Below are 20,302 nucleotides of genomic sequence, written 5' to 3'. Positions count from 1 at the left end.
TCAATTCATTAAAGAACAAAATAGTACTTTTCAAAGGATAGATCTTTCTAGAGTAAAAGGATTATTAGACTATATCAGAGTCATTGAACAATTCTGTAAAAGAAGTCCAGATTCAAATTTCCTGAAAATGACAGAAGAATGACTGTAGAAACTATCATAGCTATTGTTTATTTAGTTAATAATACATGGAAAGAAAGTTGATCTTCAAAATAATGTTTAGTTCTTCTACTGTTCTTTTTTGTCCACAAAATACATAATTGTTCTACCAATATAATTATTCTAAACTTACACCTTTAACTAGGAGTTTGACTGATAAATAGGTATGTCCATAATATATACATTGATAAAGAGACCATTCAAAACAGCAATTTAAAGATCAAAGAAGACAACTGTTTAAGTGCTAAAAATAGCAAACAATGACTGACACCAGCCATCAATGGACAAGCTTTACATGGACTAGCTTCTCTAGTTTAGAAAAGTCTTAGTGACAGAGGCTAAAACTAAACCATACCTGGGTTAAGTAATTTGTAGTATCACAGTGTTTGTTAATTTTAAAGCCAGACTCCTATCTTTCAAGTCTTTAACTGCCTCTAAGCCATATTTTGTCAGTTGATTTAGTGTAGAGCAATAGACAAACATTTAGGGGACTAAGCTATTTAAATAGCTGCCTCTCAAAAATGAAAGGGACAAGTATTTTGAACCCTTTCTATGTTCTTGACATGATTTTAAATATTTAGAAAATAATCTCAATATTACTCTTTATACTCATATTTGATTAGACCTGTGTGAGAAAACATGAGAGTACATCATATACTTCATGGAAAATGGAATTAAAAGATACATTTAATTGATGCAAAAATTGAAAATTGCAGTTTTTTCATAATATACATTTTTTGCTAACTTTCTAAAGATTCATTATATCCATAGACTTAAGAAGTTTTTGCATCAAAATAAATTTATTTTTAAATTCTGTTTTCCACAAATATGTTGGAGTGCCCTTACAAGTTTTATAATTTGTTTGGAGTCAGGAAACTGAGGATGAGAAATAAATAAGTGATTGAAGATTTAGGAATGAATGTTTCTAATTCAGAAGAAAACATGCATAGTATCTTAGTTATCCAGAGAAGAGCGTGTTAAGGAAAAAATCTAATCATGGTGCCTGGATATCTAAGAAGACATTTTGTAAATGGGTGTAAACGGGTCTTTGTTTCTTCAGGCCCAGGTCAACAGAAACAAAGCCAAATTATGATGACCAGGTGACATGTGAATTTATGGTTTTCACAAGGAGATTGAGCTTTGAAAAATTAGAAAGGTGCTAATATAATATAGAGCAGCCACTCTACCAGAAGAGCTAGTGCAGAGACAGAGATAAAAATAAAGATATACAGATTATTTTAGGAAAGAGGTTATACCAGTTCTCATTCCTTTCTGCTCCGTGTTTGCTTTAGAAAAATAAATGTAAATATTTGTGTATATAAATTTAATCCTGGTTTCCAATCTGTGAGTTATGTGAAATTATCTCTATTTTTAAAGAGAATTCTGAGAGTCAGAATTTAAGAAGTCATCCTATTTTCACATAGTAATTCCCTGCAAGCTAAAGGAGGCAGTTTGTAGAGAAAAACAAGTAAGACATATATATAACTTGAGAGTTAGAAGACATGGCTTTCCAATGTGAAGTTGGGCATTTTCCATCTTTTAACTTGAGAAAATTGCTCCCTAATACTTAAAAAATATGAAGCTTAGGAAGACTAAAATGGTCCTGCTGTGATGGGAAGTGCTGTGAATGTGAATATACATACTGTTTAAAGAAGTTAATAAATAATAGACTTCCTTCTTGGTGTATGTTCATGTTAAATTAATGGACATGTAGGCATTTAGCATAAAGACTAAGACACTCAGTTCCCGCATTAGAGTACCTGGATTTGATTCCCTGCTCTATCTCCTTACTCCAGCTTCTCATTCATGAAGGCCCTGGGAGGCAGTCAAGATGAGCCAAGTAATGGGATTCCTGCCACTTACCTAGGAGAACTGGACTGTTCTGTCTCTCATATCCAGGCATTGGGGGTGGCGTTTGAGGAGTGAACCAGCAGATGGGAGCTCTCTTCTGTCTATAGCTCTCTTCCCTCCTTTCTCTGTCTCTGTCTCTATGTGTATGTGTGTGTGTGTCTGCCTCGAAAATAAATAAAAACTAATAAGGAATCTGAATGCTCATTTTTAAATGAGTAAAATTTGTATCTAAACTTCTAAAAAATTCTTCCTCCATATGTTTTACTTGAATATTTTTCATCTTCAGACTCAAGCATAGAATAAGTCATCCTTGCTATCAACATGCCTCTAAAATAACTTGTATTTTTAGATGCTTTTAACTATCTAGTATGACAATAAACAGTAGCAATTGGGAGTCTTCAAAAAGTTCATGGAAAATGCATCTTATAAAGACTATCCATGGGTATCAACATTTTTGTATCAAATTAAAAATTTTAATTTTAATTTTCCATGAAGAGTTTGAAATTCCCTGTACAACATCATACATACTTCCTTGAGTCATCACCAACCCTGTATCGTCAAAGAACACTGACAGAGACAGTCAAGTAAGTATCTGCCAGCCTTTATAAAGCTTAGAGTTGACTGAGAATAAAAGAGAAAAATGAAAACTACTTGCAATTTCAGAGAACAGGATAGATCATAGGGCAAACAGGATTGATATTTCTTGTACTCCTTTCTATGATACTCTTTATCACATTGGAATTGGAATTACTTGTAATGCCTCCCACTATTGAGAAACTCTAAAAATTTGCAACCGACATGCAAACCCAAGAATTAGAGTAATTTGATCACTAATTGCTGAGAAAAATGCTATGTCAGAAGAGCAGTAGAACTCATGGATTGTAAATAAAGTAAAGGGAGGCATTGCTGAGCAATTTCAACCATACAAGATAATTAAACTCAGAGATGCTGTTTCCTGCTTCTCTGGTATAAACAATGAGGCCACTCCACTGGCCTCCCCATAACCTGGATATCCCAAGGCCACATCCCTCTTCTTTCTTTCCACTTTCCCTAAGGAGAATTCTGCATCATAAAGGAATGAGAATCAGTGTAACCTCTTTCCTGAAATGACTCACCCTTCCTCTGCATTTGTATTTGTGACATCTTATTATAAAGGGAAGCTAACATCTATTATTAATTGATGCACTAATTAAAGCCATACTTGCAGTTTCCATTAGCTTATTCCCTAAATTCTCCAGAGTTAGCTGTCTGGTTTTAATCAAAACCAAATGGTAGTCCAAGTTCCCAGGCTGGAGCAGCTAAGAGGAAGTCCTTCAGTGGAGGCACAAGAAAGCAGAAAAGATAAACAGATGAGAGTTCACAAAATTCGTGTCGGATGCAGGATGCAGACACTGTGAGTTGCTTTGGAGAAATTATTCAGGGACTGTGTTGCACTAGATGGAAGCAGTTGCAAGTGTTCAATGTCAGCAAGACTCTAATATGATCAAGATGGAGTCTGCCTTCTGCTTTTCCAGCCCTGGATTTGTGTGACTGGAGGATTCTGACCAGAGGTAACGCCGCATATGTCATAACCCAAACTACTTGAATTCTGTGAAAGATAGTTGGATTTGCAGAGGTCTTGAAAAAAATATTATATTTACTGAATTCTTGGGATTTTATATGCAGATTTTCTTGGGCACAGAATGTAATATTGCAGCACTGAAAACTTTAAAGGACGTGACAGAAAGATCTTAAAAACGTGGAAGAATTGTGCCATTAAAAACTCTCCATTCACCCTGCTCTCTTGAAAGATCTTTTTAGACGAGAGCTAACAAGAGTATTTTGACTAAACTGTGGATATACATTTAATATAGTGGAAAGGTTGTAGACAGGCACAGCACTGTTTTCCTTCTCTCTCTCTCTCTCTCTCTCTCTCTCTCTCTCTGTGTGTGTGTGTGTGTGTGTTTCTCATAAGCAGTACGGGATAGAAAAACCTGTAGGACTTTATGACTCTCCAGCTAATCACCTCAAGAGCTTTGACAAACTCATTTCAGTTCTGCGTAAAATCAGAACTCCTAAAACGCCCAGGCGGCTCTGCTCTGCCCCCTCCCTCCCTCATGCAGTCTTTCTCACATGCACACTCCTCAGAGGCAGGAAATACTTTCCAGGCAATCTGGGCCTGGTTGTGGAGGCCCCTTTCGCAAAACATCAGTCTGAATTTAGTAGACAGAAGTCACCAGGAACGCCTTGACAGGATCCTGCTTTAGCTAAGGCTCCCTCCAGCTGCGGAGGGTGTTTTTGTTAGAATCACACACTGCGTGCAACTGCTTAGAATAGAGCCATGATCTCAACCACGAAATGTGAACTTATATTTTGGAGAAACTCTCGGAGACGGACTTCTTTCCTAGCCTGAGTGTTGAACAGTGTCACGCCTTGGTGTTACAGCTCCCCGTTGTCTAGGTAAGACACTCTGGACTATCTTTCTGCTTTGAGGTAATCTTTGAAGAGACAGAAACACTGAGTTAAATGTTAGCATCTTGCACCGAATTGGAGCCTTCCTAGGTTTTACTGCTAAGCCATGAGATTTGAGGTGGAAAATGTTTAGTAAGTAGAAAACTGTGACTTAAGTTCTCTAGCAGTATAAATTCTAAAATAGGCTCCCTATAGGATTTACTCAGTTTTCCATAAAGTATGATTTTATGTTGATCTCTTTTAACCTTAACTTATTTATTCATCAGTCTCTAAGACCTGTTTTTCTACTACATGATATAAAATGAAGCAAATACATTTTTTTTTCACGCATAAGTATGTGAAGTGTAAATGAATTATTTCCCCATCCCTACACTTCTTTGGCCAACAAGGAGAGTAAACAGCATTAGAGTGACTCTTTCTTAATAATGAATCTGCAAAATATTTTGTGTCTTATTTGACAGCAGGAAGTTTGAATACCATAATTTTTGCTTAAATCAGTTTCAATCACACATCAAGCTGGTAGTGTACAGCTTAGAAGTTTCATTTAAAAGAAAGTAAACATGAAATTTCAGAAATGATTTCTTCCCTAATACTTAATATGAGTTTCAGAATTTTAAACATTAGAATTGGATTCATTTATGTTAATTTTTCTAGACTAACTATTTAGGTCCTATTTTATGCAAATATTTTGAATAATTGAATCAAATCTCAATGAGAGTGACACTCATTATTGCTATTTTAAGACAGCCAGAAATCACCACAATCATGTGAAAACTAATTATGTGTCTACACTTCATGTAATCATAAAATCACCTTTCCACTAGACTACAGTCTTCTTAAGATATCTTAAATGTTTCAATGTGCAAAATAGCTGGTGAGAAATTTAATGATGACTGAAACAGCTTGGACTTATAATGCACAACTTAAGTTATATTTTAATACTTAAAATGAAATTCATTATTTAATCAAAATAACATGAAATGAGATGTAAAGGGAGCAAATATTTGTGGCTGTTTCCAAACCTATTAAATGAATATAAAATACAGAAACCGAAAAATGAAAACTATTTTGACAGTTAGACAATGAGAAATCAAGTGCATTCTTCATAAGCTTTCCTATAGTACACACAGACCATTAGCATTAAGTTCTATGAGATAATAACTTCTGTTGATAAATTTTAACTATTCATCTGAAATTTAAGTTGTGTTAAAACTTTTTAAATATGAGGAAAAGAATATTTATTTTTTAAAGCATGTTAAAGATAAAGTACTAACTTACTCAATTATGAACAGAGTCTCAGGGGTGGAAAGAAAGTAAGAGATCACTTCTTCCGACACTGTCCTTGGCAACAAGGAAGCTGAGAAATGGCACTCAAAGGTGACCTGTCCAAGGTCATGCTGCTGGCCAGGGGAGATGACATTGGAATCACAGCACCTGATTCATACCTGAGATATCTTTATAGCATTTCATCTTGCTCTCAAATGCAAATTATTCACGGTGAAATTTGAACATGTCCAGGACCAGCATTGTTAGGATGATGGGTTAAGCTGCCACCTACAATGCCAGCATCCCATATGGGCTCTGATTCAAGGGCTGGCTGTTCCACTTCCTATCCAGATCCCAGCTAATATGCCTGGGAAAGCAGCGGAAGGTGAAGTGCTTCGGCCCCTGACCCACATGGGAGACCCGGATGAAGCTCCTGGCTTCAGCCTGGCCCAGTCCTGGCCGTTGCAGCCATTTGGTGAGCCAACCAGCAGATGGAGGACCTCTCTTTATGTATCTTCTGCCCCCGTAACTCTGACTTTCAAACAAATAAATACATCTTAAAAAAGAAAGTATGAACACGTCCTACAGAAAGTTACTTTGCAGGAAAAAAATTGGCGTTCTTTAAAAAAATTAAAATTGTCACCAGTGCTATTAATGAGAAAATGTGATTTTAAAAGAAGAATCAAATTTGTTAAATGATGCCATTTTCTCAAATGCAAAAGTTTTCTGGTGAAGATTTAATATGGCTTCAACAAACACTTTATAAGAAGTAACTTATTTTGTGATTGGTAACATTTCATGTTTATGCCAAGAAAATCAACCCATATGCTAATAATTATATAAATTTTAAACTGATGTTTCTTCTAAAAGTAGGCCTAGAAAAGAGTTTGTCTAATGCATGTCCTTTTATTCAAATAGATAATAATGAAACTATCCCAAACCATCACTTTCAGCAGTGATTTTGAAACCCCCCATTGGAATTGATTTAAGAGTGTCATACATCCAGATCTTTCATTTATCTAATCTAAATCTTTACTGCTGTTGCCTATTTCAAGTTCTATGTGTTTTTTAGAGATACATGGACTTAGTTTTAAAGGAAGTTAAGCAGAATAAAGTTGAAGTGTAAACTTGGAGATCTAGTTCTAAAAAGAGATTAGTAGTTTTGATTTAGTGGTTTATAGAATATGTAAGTGAAGTTGAAAAGATTAAACAGGGAAGCAGATGCCAAAACCTGAAAGGCAGTGTGAACAATCACACATGTGAACTTGGTAATTAATTGAGATATGGGTAGGAAAAAAAATCCCAAGTGGAGCTATTTGTTTGTGTGAGTCAGTTGTTTTGCCTTGGTCTGAAGTAACAAGATGTTTAACCAAACAATTCAAATAATCAAAAGACAAAATCATCAAAGGAGGAGGTACCTTTCTCTGAAGGGAGGAGAGAACTTCCACTTTGACTATGGCCTTGTCTAAATAAGATCGAAGTCAGCGAGCTCAGAGGGCTTCCATAGCCTTGGAAACTCATGACTGGAGCCTAGGGAGATTTCTGATGCCATAAACAAGAGTGTCAAATTGTTAAGTCAACAACAGGAGTCACCGTGTACTTACTCCTCATGTGGGATCTCTGTCCTTAATGTGTTGTCCAATGTGAATTAATGCTATAACTAGTACTGAAACAGTATTTTATACTTTATGTTCTGTGTGGGTGCAAACTGATGAAATCTTTACTTAATATATATTAAATCGATCTTCTGTATGTAAAGATAATTGAAAATGAATCTTGATGTGAATGGAATGGGAGAGGGAGCGGGAGATGGGAGGGGTACGGGTGGGAGGGAAGTTATGAGGGGGAAAAAGCCATTGTAATCCACAAACTGTACTTTGGAAAATTATATTTACTAAATAAAAGCTTTTAAAAAAAAGAACAAAAAAATCAGTCCTATGAATGGAAATGAAACAGAGAGGGAGTATGAAGGTCAAAGATAAGCTCAGAAATTGAAGTACTGTTTGTTATTGTTTCCAGCAATTAGCAAAATGTCTACCATGTCAGGAATTGTCAACACTTGTTGGTCAATAAAGTTTGTGGAATGATGAGAGGGAGGGGAAAAAGAAAGAAAAGCCAGGATTGAAGTGTGCTAATATGTTGGGAGTTGGATTTTCCTGTTTTCCAGGGTAGAATAATAATGTTTAAAAGTGAAGGAAAATATGTGGTTGACAAGAGGTATCAAAGCCTGAGGCCAGAGATTAACAACCCTCTCATTAGATAACATTATGAATTCATTAGGAATCAAAATCATGATTCTCCAAATACAGTTTGAAACTAAGAGTTGTCTAAGACCAGTGAGAGGAGAACACTTTCCACAATATAAATTGGGTGGAGTACTGAACAAATTATGGCAGTCAGAAAACTAGCCCTGATTTCAGCTTTGCAACTTGATGCTCTGATTTGATTCGTGGTACTTCACATTTTTGTCTAATGACTTGTCTATATTGAACTAATACGGGTATGTGAGGGAGAGTTCTGGCTCAAACTCAGCCATAGATTCTGTAGCTAAGATCACTGAAAAACTAATTGAATCATTGCCTTTATATCGACACTGTCATCATCATCATCATCATCATCACTTAGCATCTAGTGAGTGTTTGCAATGTGTCAAGGACTGCATATGTTATTGGCTCATTACTGTGTTAACTCATTATTTTCCCCTCAACATTTTTTTTATTTTTTTATTTTTTATTTTTTGACAGGCAGAGTGAACAGTGAGAGAGAGAGAGAGACAGAGAGAAAGGTCTTCCTTTGCTGTTGGTTCACCCTCCAATGGCCGCCGTGGCCAGCACGCTGTGGCCGGCACACCGTGCTGATCCGAAGGCAGAAACCAGGTGCTTCTCCTGGTCTCCCATGGGGTGCAGGGCCCAAGCACTTGGGCCATCCTCCACTGCACTCCCTGGCCATAGCAGAGAGCTGGCCTGGAAGAGGGGCAACCAGGACAGAATCTGGCGCCCCGACAGGGACTAGAACCCGGTGTGCCAGCACCGCAAGGCGGAGGATTAGCCTATTGAGCCACGGTGCCGGCCAACATTTTTTTGTATTCTAGTTCTAGATGTGAAAAAAAAATCAAAACTCAAATCAGCATAAAAAACAGGGTTATTTAACAGAAATCTTGATTTCACAAAACAAAGGAGCTGATAATCCCTGCCCAGCAATAGATGTTTGACATTGAGCTAGTTGTTAAATTCTGCCAAAATTACTTCCTGTAAAAACAGCACCATGATAGTACTTCTCGTAGAGGGTATTTCTGAGTATATTAATAAAGGAGATAGTATAAGTAACACACTAAACACAGTACCTAGCCCATAAGAAATGGTTAATAAATGGAAGCCTTCTTCACTATTACTATTGTCGTGATCTTCAAAAGTTCCTAATGCATGAATACTATTTAGGTAATACAAAAAAGTACCCTGTGATAAAAACAATTCCAAATGTATGGAGGTAGATGACAAAATAAGATGAATTACAGATATAAAGCACAGGAGACAAAAGTTGATATCAGAAATACTGAGCTCTGAATGATACTGAGTTAACAGAAGTAGTTAAGTTCTCAATAATTTTTTTATTCTTGATTTCAGTGAAAGTTGTGCTTATGGAATGATTCACAGTTGTCACCTTGCTATCACAGCACCTGTGTTAATGTGGCTGTATCTCCTGTTTACCCTTCATGATTACTGTGTCTATGGTTAGACTGTTCCTAGAAATGATAACAAAGCTAAAAATAGATGGTCCACTTAAAGCAAAGTCACATCTCACTATGATGATGATAAAGTGTTATAATACATGTCCCTCATTGAGCAGAGTATCTTTTTATAATGAGGCAAACCTGCTTTGCCATCAAAAGGAGGGGAGCAAACCCCAAACCTTTAATATCAAATTTAACTTTAAACTACTTCCCATTGCATGAAAAATGTCAAATAAAACAAGTTTACAAGTTCAGAGAGAAAGCAATACTTTTCTTTGTGTATAAGGGATTGTGCTGAAAAGAGATGCATGGTGAAAGAAAAAAACAAAGAAGAAAGGGAAGGGAAGGGGAAGAGGGGAAGGAAGGAAGGAAGAAAAAGAAGAGAGGAAGAAAGGAAGGGAGTGAAGGAGGCAGGCAGGGAGGGAGGGAGGGAGGGAGGAAGGAAGGAAGGAAGGAAGGAAGGAAGGAAGGAAGAAAAGGAATGAAAGAAAAAGGAAGAAAGACCAATGTCAGTCATTACTTATTAATTTATTTGCACAACTCATCTGACTTACACTGCAATTCCAAACACCCCATGTGCTTTGCACAGAAAAAAATTTCTATTGAGAAGATTGTATATTTAAAAAAAAAAAAAAAAAAAAAACTTGGAAACCCAAAGAAAATGCAGATGTTTAGAAATTACTGCTTTCATGAGGCAATACTGTCCCTCGTGGCTATGTTAATTCAGGGATCCTTGGAAATCAAATATCCCCATAAAGATTTTAGTAACAGAAGGAACATATCATGAATGTTCCAAGGTTTCCTCAAGTGACACACGGGTTGCTTAAGAAAACGTAAGAGAATCTGCGAGGCTGGCAGACCTGACCTATGAAGTGGGTGGTAAGTCAAACACTGCCAGTATCTAGGCTCCTCCCTGTAAGAAAATTAGATCCTACTGGAAGCTACATTAAATAGTAGGAACCTAGAAGTAAAAATAGGGCACCACTGAAATAATAGCTTACAATTTTGCAACTTCCTGCTCTTTTCTGATGTGCAGACTTTTAGCAGATTGAAAGAGCTAATTTTCAAATTTGCCTCATTCCTGGAGTAATTCTGAGAACTAAGAATGAGAAAAAGCTTTCCAAGCTCAGTTAAAACTCTAAGATGTACATAAAATACATTAACTTTAAATAAACATTTTTGAGTTAGGTGCCTACTTCATTTTTTGTGTAAAGATAAAAAATTATGGAACCTTGATGTGTCTCTCAGAAAAAAGTGATATATTAACTTAACCCACTGACTCACTTTATTATAGATGGCTTGTTTTGTAATTTACCAGAGTTTTTGATGATTTCCAGACAGCTTAAAGACATGGAAGCTATTTTATAAATAATATTTTAATTTCCTTAAGCAATTTACCAATGAAGAATCTTAACAGGAGTTCATGTTTTCCACTAACAATTCATGAACCATAATGAGTAGATTCCAACACTAGACAAAGTGTTTAAAAGTAGATGGATAATGATTTTTGCGACAGAATAAAAGACAGATTGCTACTAAATACAGGAAATCCACATGAAATCATAGGGATCTAAATTCTTGCATCGTGTTATTAAAGATTTCTGTTTCCTGTTGCCTAATTCTTACTCCTTTTGAATTTGGATTAGATGGCATGAGTATTTTAAAGAAAAAACACTAGTTGTGTTTTGCTAAAGGTTGACTGTCTTAATTACACTCAAAGCAATGCTTTTCGAAAATGTGTTATTTTTGTTATTTGTTTATAGATAAGAAAAATAATATTTCCCTAGGCTTTCTTCCTCCTCCTAAGCACCTTACGTGAGTCACTTCAGTTGGACAATGAACAGTGTTTCTCTACATTTAATCATTGAGTTGAGTGTCAGTAGGAATAAGCCCAAATGTGTACATTTTCATTTGCTACTTTATTCTTTTGATACATTCATCAATAAAATGATTTTCATTTTGGCTTCCACAAATGGCTCTTGTAATGATTCTGCCCTCTAACTAATGGGTGCACACATTAGGCTGCAGTAATGTGTGTATCTAGTTGTTGCTTGTCTATTCCAGTTGTCCATTTCAACATGTGTCTGGGGACATGTGCTTTGTGCTGTAGACTTCTGTTCAGACATTTTAGAAAGACTGGCTAGGAGGACTATCAAGAATACTTATCTTGGATTTCTGGAATTCCCAGAAAGGTTTTGGAGAAGGAAACACCCAAAAAGCTCCAGAAAACTGATCTGATATTGATGACCCAAGCTAAATATCCAAACTGACATCTTTACTTTGCTAAAGATATGATGCTGATCTCTCTGTAATGGTGAGAGGGTGGTGTGATGAGTGGAGAAGGGGCAATAGTAATAGTTTGGTATCATCAAGTATATTGTAGAGGACCTACAGTCATATTTGTGCTCAAATCAATCTTCCATTATTTTAAAAGATTTATTTATTTATTTGAAAGAGCAACTAGAGAGAGAGACAGAGAAATACAGAGAGGAAAAATCTTCCAACTGATGATTCACTCCTCAAATGCCTACAAAAGCCAGGTCTGGGCAACGTCAAAGCCAGGAATCAGGAACTCCATCTGGGTCTCCCATGAGTGGTGGGGGCCCACGTACTTGAACCATCTTCTTGCTGACTTATTAGGCACATTAGCAGGAAGCTGGATCAGAAGTGGAGTAGCTGAGGCTCGAACTGACACTCTGATATGGATGACAGTGTCCCAAGTGGCAGTGTTAACCCCATTGTGCCACAATGCTGGCCTCTCAGCTCAGTCTTAAAATTATTTCCCTGGAATATATTAATTACATTGTAATATAATCCCCTGTATTATATTAATTACATTTACTACTACTTAATGTGATTTCTGGGATTCAGACTTAAGGCTTTTTTTTCTATTTTAAGAATACACACAAAATCATAACAAATTATTTTCAGCTAATTTTCTGATACTTAACTTCCATACTTCTAAATAATATTATGGTATTAGATTATAGTTTCAACATTATATATTAACTTCCAACTACCCAAAATGAGGAGCTAGACCTCTGAAACTATTCAACCTGCCATCCCTGGACCCACCCAGCACAAAACCCTATGCTGTAAAAATACCTGTTTCATAAATTTGCTTAAGTCTGAATTAACTGTATTATTTAGAAAGCATAAAAAATTTCACATCTTAGCCAGGTAGTATACTGTGATTATATCTCTTTTCTTTTTCTTTTTTCTTTTTTCTTTTTTTTTGACAGGCAGAGTGGACAGTGAGAGAGAGAGACAGAGAGAAAGGTCTTCCTTTTGCTGTTGGTTCACCCTCCAATGGCCGCCGTGGTTGGCGCGCTGCGGCCGGCGCACCGCGCTGATCCAATGGCACGAGCCAGGGGCTTATCCTGGTCTCCCATGGGGTGCAGGACCCAAGCACTTGGGCCATCCTCCACTGCCCTCCCTGACCACAGCAGAGAGCTGGCCTGGAAGAAGGGCAACCGGGACAGAATCCGGTGCCCTGACCGGGACTAGAACCCGGTGTGCCGGCGCCGCAAGGCGGAGGATTAGCCTAGTGAGCTGCGGCGCCGGCTATATCTCTTTTCTTATAAAACTGTTTTTCCTGGATTTGATCATTGATTTCCTGGGTTTTCTATATAACTATTACTAATTCTTCCATCTAAATTTTACAAATTTACCATAAAATTTCTCTCAGTGGAATAGCATATATTTGTATAATCTATATTTACATTTTTATCCCTTAGAGATATCACTCATAGAGAACTTTAGGATTTATGTGGAATGATCACCCACTAATCTGCTACCCAAATATCATCCTAGAAATTCTGGTCCCTGGTCATTTGTGTTGAATTCCTGGCTTCCTTATTTTCATGTCTTTCTCATTTAGTTCATTTAGTCTTTCATTCTCTCATTTGAATGGAATTATGTTTCCAATAACTTTGAGAGTCAGAAAAACAAAATTGTATATATACTTACATGTAATTCTTGTACATACACACATGACTTTAATTTTTAATTAATACAAAGAAAACAGATTTTATGCATTCCATAGGTACAGTTCCAAGAAAACAATAATATTTCCCTTATGACCCTGCTTCACCTCAGTTTCCCTCCCTCCCCCTCCTCTGTTCATCAGTTTTTGCTAGGATATAATTTTAATCCCCTCTTATTCACAGGCTTAATTCACTACTAATCATAATAATCCATGAGTAACAAGTAGGGAGATCACAGTTCCACAGGAGTGTAGACAAGGGCTAAAAACAGCAACTCTATCACAAAGTGTCCATTTCATTCCCATACATTTTTAAATTCTATATTAGCTGCCACATATAAGAGAAAGCATGTGATATTTGTCTTTTTGGGACTGGCTTATTTAAGCATAATGGTTTCCAGATGTATCCATTTTGTTGCAAAAGACAGGACTTCATTATTTTTTATGGCTGAGTAGTATTCCATGGTGTATGTATCCCACATTTTCTTTATCCAGTTATCAGTTGATGGACATTGCAGCTGATTCTATATCTTAGCTATTGATATTATTTTAAGTTAGACATAATTTCCCATAAGAACTTTGAGGCATTTTTGATCAACATCTTACTTCCACTGTCACTGTTAAGAAATGTGATGCCATTCTGTTTGACAGTTCCTCCTTTTTTTTCTGGTAACATTCAGGATCATTTCCTTGCCTCTTAAGTTCTGAAATTTGATAATGGTGTTGCTTGATGTGATTTATTTTTCTTTCTTGTACTACTACATACTCCATAGGTTCTTTTTCATTAAAAAATCTGGTCATTCAATCCTGGGACATTTTCTGAAATTTATTTTCTTTGAAAAATTCCTCTCAATTTTCTCTGAAATGTTCTTGAAAAGTGTGTTTCCTCTCCAAAATAGTTAATAAGTTTTCAAGTTGTAAGTAACTCTCTTGAGTTTATTATTGCCTCTGCTATCTTTCCCAAAGAAGTGATTCCAGAATATTAAGAGTCTAAAGCCAGAAATAAAGAAAAACTACTTCCATCTCATGGGGAACTCTACCTCAAATCCCATTTAACTTGAATGTTGCTGATGCAGGATATTTAACACAGAGACCCTAATTCAGGGATTTCCACCTCTGGGATGCTCTGATTGATGTATATACCAGTTCCAAAACCACTCACTGATAGGCAGGGAGGAAAGAGAGGGAAGCCAAGAAGGAGGGAGGGAGGAAGGGAGGAAGGAGGAAGGGGGGGAAGGAGAGAGGGAGGAAGGGAGGAAGGGAGAGAAGGAGGGAAGGAGGTAAGGAGGGAAGGAAGGAAGGAAGGGAGGGAGGGAAAAAAACTGATGATCCCCCCTTGGTGTACATTTCACAAATATTTTCCAGTATCTCTGCATACTAAGAAGTGCATATAATCTGTTGTAACATTAATACAGTGGTGTTGAACACCTGCATTTAGAAATGAAAAATCACTGTGGAAAGTCACTTCATAAAATCAATACCCTGGGATGACCTATACTTTTCCAGATCTTCCATGAAAATCCTCAGCAGCTGAGCTCATTCAGAATGAAACTGCATGAAAAGGATTACAAAAGAAATTTAACAGAAATTTGCAAAACAAGTACTCAGGAGTTTGAAATGTAATTTTAAATAAAGCAGCCTGGAGGAATACTCACAGCAAGAGTCAGGTCTTTTACAAAGACTCTTCTATCTTACATGACATATTCTAACCGATTCAGATGAATTAGAATATTGGGCCAGTATGCAATTGAGAATAATCTAATGTTTCTATGGATTAATATTCTGTTCAGCCTTTAAATCATGGAATTATAAATCTTACCAATTGAAATTTAAATAAAAAGTATAGTTAGAAAATCTTGTGGAAATGAATTTTTAAAAAATATATCTATCAGGGCCGGCGCCGCGGCTCAGGAGGCTAATTCTCCATCTGCGGCGCTGGCACACCAGGTTCTAGTCCCGGTCGGGGCACCGGATTCTGTCCCGGTTGCCCCTCTTCCAGGCCAGCTCTCTGCTATGGCCCAGGAGTGCAGTGGAGGATGGCCCAAGTCCTTGAGCCCTGCACCCCATGGGAGACCAGGAGAAGCACCTGGCTCCTGGCTTTGGATCAGCGTGGTGCGCCGGCCGCAGTGGCCATTGGAGGGTGAACCAACGGCAAAGGAAGACCTCTCTCTGTCTTTCTTTCTCTCTCACTGTCCACTCTGGCTGTCAAAAAAAAAAAAAAATCTATCAGACCGCAGGATATGGGATGGGGTCTCAAAATTAATGATGAGTGATGTCCATAATGATAATTAGAAAATTTTGTGTCTTAAAAATAAAGACAGCATACATTCACAGGAATGATTTGGAAATGTCTGAAGAACTTACATCAGAAAATGAGGATAGAAAAAGTAATGATGTGTTGAATCTAATTTACAATCTCTCTTTTCAGTTAGGTCATCTCAGAGCTTGTTGAACTATCTTCTTTTGGTGTGATGGGAATAATTACTTGTCAAAAATGAGTGAAGTAAGTTAATTAATACTGCCATGGCTCTTAAGGGAAAAACTTTTGAGGAATCTGTCCCAAGGAGTTAATAAAACTATATTTCTCCTTAGTAAAAGAAATGAAGCCAGAATTCAGGCTCAACTTAAACATAAATGTGGCTTAGGAATGACAGAGTAATACCACTTGGCATTTCTTAAGTTAGCCTGCTTTTTCTACACTGGATAAAAATAAAGAAAAGAAAGCATCTAAAACAGAACCGCCCTATTACAACCCAAATTTGCCCATGAAAGCAGAAATTTTCTGGCCTGAATCAATGCGTTTTTTCCCTTTTCCGTAGCCTCCCACACTATAATGACTTATGCATGGAATTCAGAGACTTTATATTTTCTTTTGAGTGCAAAGTGAATGCCAACATGGAAAATGTGAATGCTGACCATTTTCAAAGATGGCCACAGGCCTGTGAAGGAACCAAATATTATCCAGAAAGACCTTTGGTCAGGATATGGCACCAAAATTCTAGTACCTTCCTTAACTTCACCAGTCTTTACAGGGTGGGAATATTCTCCTTTGGATATATGCTTAGTCAGAATAGCTTGAAATTGGGGGGGGGGGGGGTGTCAGAGTCCTTTCTATAAACTGAAGTGACCGAAAACCAGCACAGCAATTAATCTTGTTTATGGCTAGTCAATAATCCAACCCCTGTTATGTGCTGACAGTTCTGCATGGAGTAAAAAATTAAAAATGTCTGCTCTTGAATGGCATTTTTCTTCTAAAGTCTAGTAATTCGGTTTCATTGTGGAACAACTTTTGGGTTAGTCAGTTTTATAAGTTGAATTTACATTGGTATAATTTAACTAATGTTTGAACAATTAAAGGCAAAAAGAGATGGATACCTGGAATGCATTTCTATTCTGAGCTTATCTTATGCATGACTCTGATGTTTACTTAAATTTTTATAGCTGAATTCTAACAGAAATATACAAACTAAACTCCTTAAATGCCAAAGAGAATGATACTCAAATTTCCAGAATAGTCCCAGTTGTCTTATCAAGCTCACATCTTCTTTGTGGTTTCCTAGCATTCCTGTGTGAGGGGTTTAGAGTTTATGCATACTAAAGATATGTAAAGGCAAAGGATGAAGGAGTAACCTCATCTTTCCATGGAGATATAAAAGTGTTTTTGCTAACTGGGCCTGAGACAGAATAAGAGCCTAGTTTGAATCAGAGCTTTCTAAATGTATGATATTGAGCAAGTCATTTGATTTCTCTAACTTCAACAATACTAGCTTGCTATCTAGTGGAGGCAATAATAGGATGCATAAATAGATGTATTTCTCCTAAAGCATTGTAAATGGTGTGTGTGATACTTTCTTATTCATAAATTATGTGTTAAGATGAACTGAACTGAATTATTCTGTTTCTTAATCACTCCCTGGAGTAAATACATCCTGGTCATTTGAGGTTGATATTAGTCCTTTCACACACTAATACATTACATATGCCGTCACTGTGGCTCAAGTTATGCGTGAGCAGCTCCCTGGTGGCCTTCAATGCAATTCAAACCAAACAGCAAATCAATTTCTTAAACAACCTGTATTCACAAAAGTAAATCAGGAAAACATGCAAGCTACAGCAATAAATTTCTTCCAGTATTTTTTGTTAAGTATTGAATCTAAATATCTTCTTAATGGCATTTTAAATTTGACCAAAATTATTAAATGTAAATTTTTCTTTTAATACTAGGCTGTTTCATTAAAAATAGTACTATTAAAGGTATTCAACAGAAGCTTTGTAACTTCTCTTACCTCTACTTTCATAGTGCAGGTTTTTTTTTTTTTTTTTTTTGGACAGGCAGAGTGGATAGAGAGAGACAGAGAGAAAGGCCTTCCTTTTTGGCGTTGGTTCACCCTCCAATGGCCGCTGCGGCCGGCGCATCTCGCTGATGGTGCTTCTCCTGGTCTCCCATGCGGGTGCAGGGCCCAAGCACTTGGGCCATCCTCCACTGCACTCCCAGGCCATAGCAGAGAGCTGGCCTGGAAGAGGGGCAACCGGGACAGAATCCGGTGCCCCAACCGGGACTAGAACCTGGTGTGCCGGCGCCGCAAGACGGAGGATTAGCCTGTTGAGCCACGGCACCGGCCCATAGTGCAGATTAAGTACTGTCTTTTCAAAGATGTGTTTGGACTTTAGAAATGTATTTCTAACTATATATTTTTAAAATTTTTAATAGGTGATGAAATGACAAAACTCACTCTCTACTTCAATCCGTGAATTTGAAACAATCTTTCATCAAGTTCAGTCTCCTTTAGCCTCATATGGAATGTATCTCTCTGTCTGATGTTAAACTATGATGACATGTCTGTAGCTATCAGAAAAAGAAGCTGGGAAGAACATGTGACCCAATGGATGGGACAGCCTCTGAATTCTGATGATTGTAACACAACATGTCATCATGGACTCGTAGCTGATAGATTGCAGGCAAGTATGGAAAAAGATGCAACACTAAATGTGGACCTCAAAGAGAAGTGTGTTTCACTACCGGACTGCTGTCATGGTTCAGAGCTGAGAGATTTTCTTGGGAGACCAATGGGTCACGTTTCAAAGGAGGTGGGTGAAAATGACAGCCCCGAAGGAGAAGATCCATTTCTCTCTCTGGAGGCCAGCACAGAAACATTAGTGCATGTTTCTGATGAGGACACCAATTCTGATCTATCACTGACCGATGATAAGATTTTAACTACCCAAGGGCATAAAACATCAGACCAACATAGCATTGAAGGAGCAGGCTCCTTGGTAAAGACATTGCCTATCATGGAAAATAACCAAGATTTTTATACTTCCTGGAGAATGGCTGGCAAAGCTGATTTAGCACTGGTAGAAGAAAGTGGAGAGAAGAAAGTTGTTGACATTATAAGTAAAAGCCTGGAGCTTTGTAATGATATAAGCTTACATGAAATTCAAGATGCACCCAAAGTAAATACATTAGATTCTTTGAATGTGAAAGTTATTGTGCCTGAGAAGCAACTGCTTAATTCTGCTGTAATTGCTCAGCAACGAAGAAAACCTGATTTCCCTAAAGATGAGAATGAAAGAAACACCTGCAATGTGGGTCACGATGAGTTCTTGGCTGTTCCTTGCACAGACAGAGAGCCTCCATTATCAAAAGCAGATTTTGGAAGCTGCCTTCCACAGCCTCCTTTCTGCACCAGTGGAATGCCAGCTGAAAATGGCCTGGAAAAGAGTGGTTTCTCAGAATATCAAAACAGAAGTCCTCCAAAGGTCAATGCCGAAGATGGCATGCAGTGTTTACACTTACAGGAGCCTCTGGCCACCCAGGAACCGACAGATAGCCAAGTCAGACTTCGCAAGAGAAAGGTAAGCTGCATGCAGATTATCTGCCTTCTGAAATTTTGGAACTATCCTTGTTATCATCACTTATTCTTTTACTTGGATTAAAGTGACATGTAGAGGTTTCTTTTGCCCTGTAACATGGCTGCATAATTCACAAATTGTCTGTTCGATGAAACCATCAAAATATGTAAAAATTAAAATATGATAATCAATCCATGATACCAGTAACATTCATAATGGTTTTCAAACATTGTATTGTGGAATTGTGTTGAAGAAAGAAGGTTGATATCATTTTCACTGAAACTGAATAGTCACCACTCACTCATGATTGTGTAGCTCATGGTTATCTGAAGAATGATATCTAATTTTGAAAAAGAAAGTTGTTTAGGGCCTATTCCTTTTTTCCTCCAAAAAGTAAATTTTATCATAATAAATGTGGTATAAATCACATGTTAAAAATAACCCCTTTATGTACATGAAGACAACAGTACTCCCTCTCCCAAAATGTGCTGATGTCATTTTAATGATACCTTGGCAGTTCATTGTCCACAGTATATCATGGTCTCCATTCCTTGCCACAACTTTTCTTTAACTCTTGACCCAAAAAATGCCTATAACTGAAGTTATTTTTTATGTCAAGGTCCCTTTGACAAATTCTGGAGATGCCATCATCCCCTAAGAAATTCCCAAGTGACAGAAGCAAGGACTAGAATGATGTTACATGAATCACGGTTTGACTAGTAAACCCCTGGCCAAAACTTGTCTTATCTTTATGATTTTCTCCAAATTCTTCCAACATTATAGTGCTCTATAATTCTGATATAAATCCAAGCACAATTTCTTCTCCTATAAATCCCATGTAGCCATTGGCATTGAAGAAGCCCTGCAGATTGTACATTTTTATGCAACAATTAAAACACTTCCTTGAGCTTCTCTTAATATAATGTTAGTTCATAATTGCAATTCTTTCAACAAAGCTAATGTTGTTAATTTTCTTCCACTGGGGGCTATGTATCTACAATAAAAGAAAT

General features: G+C 37.2%; 1 protein-coding gene across 2 annotated transcripts in view; it reads left to right on the top strand.

Annotated features, from left to right (window-relative positions):
• Positions 1–4,197: 4,197 nt before the first annotated feature.
• The window catches only part of DLC1 (DLC1 Rho GTPase activating protein), a 432,547-nt gene continuing 416,442 nt past the window's right edge, over positions 4,198–20,302 (top strand). For both annotated transcript variants that reach the window (XM_062213382.1, XM_062213381.1), the window contains exons 1-2: positions 4,198–4,446; positions 18,151–19,295. In XM_062213382.1, coding sequence (XP_062069366.1) covers positions 18,258–19,295 — 1,038 coding nt within the window. In that variant the 5' untranslated portion in view covers positions 4,198–4,446; positions 18,151–18,257. The remainder of the gene's footprint in view (positions 4,447–18,150; positions 19,296–20,302) is intronic.

Source organism: Lepus europaeus, chromosome 16 (genome assembly GCF_033115175.1).
Source record: "Lepus europaeus isolate LE1 chromosome 16, mLepTim1.pri, whole genome shotgun sequence".
Classification (NCBI taxonomy): domain Eukaryota; kingdom Metazoa; phylum Chordata; class Mammalia; order Lagomorpha; family Leporidae; genus Lepus; species Lepus europaeus.
The sequence above is the reverse complement of the archived record's forward strand: the minus strand, read 5'-3'. Positions and strand labels throughout refer to the sequence as shown.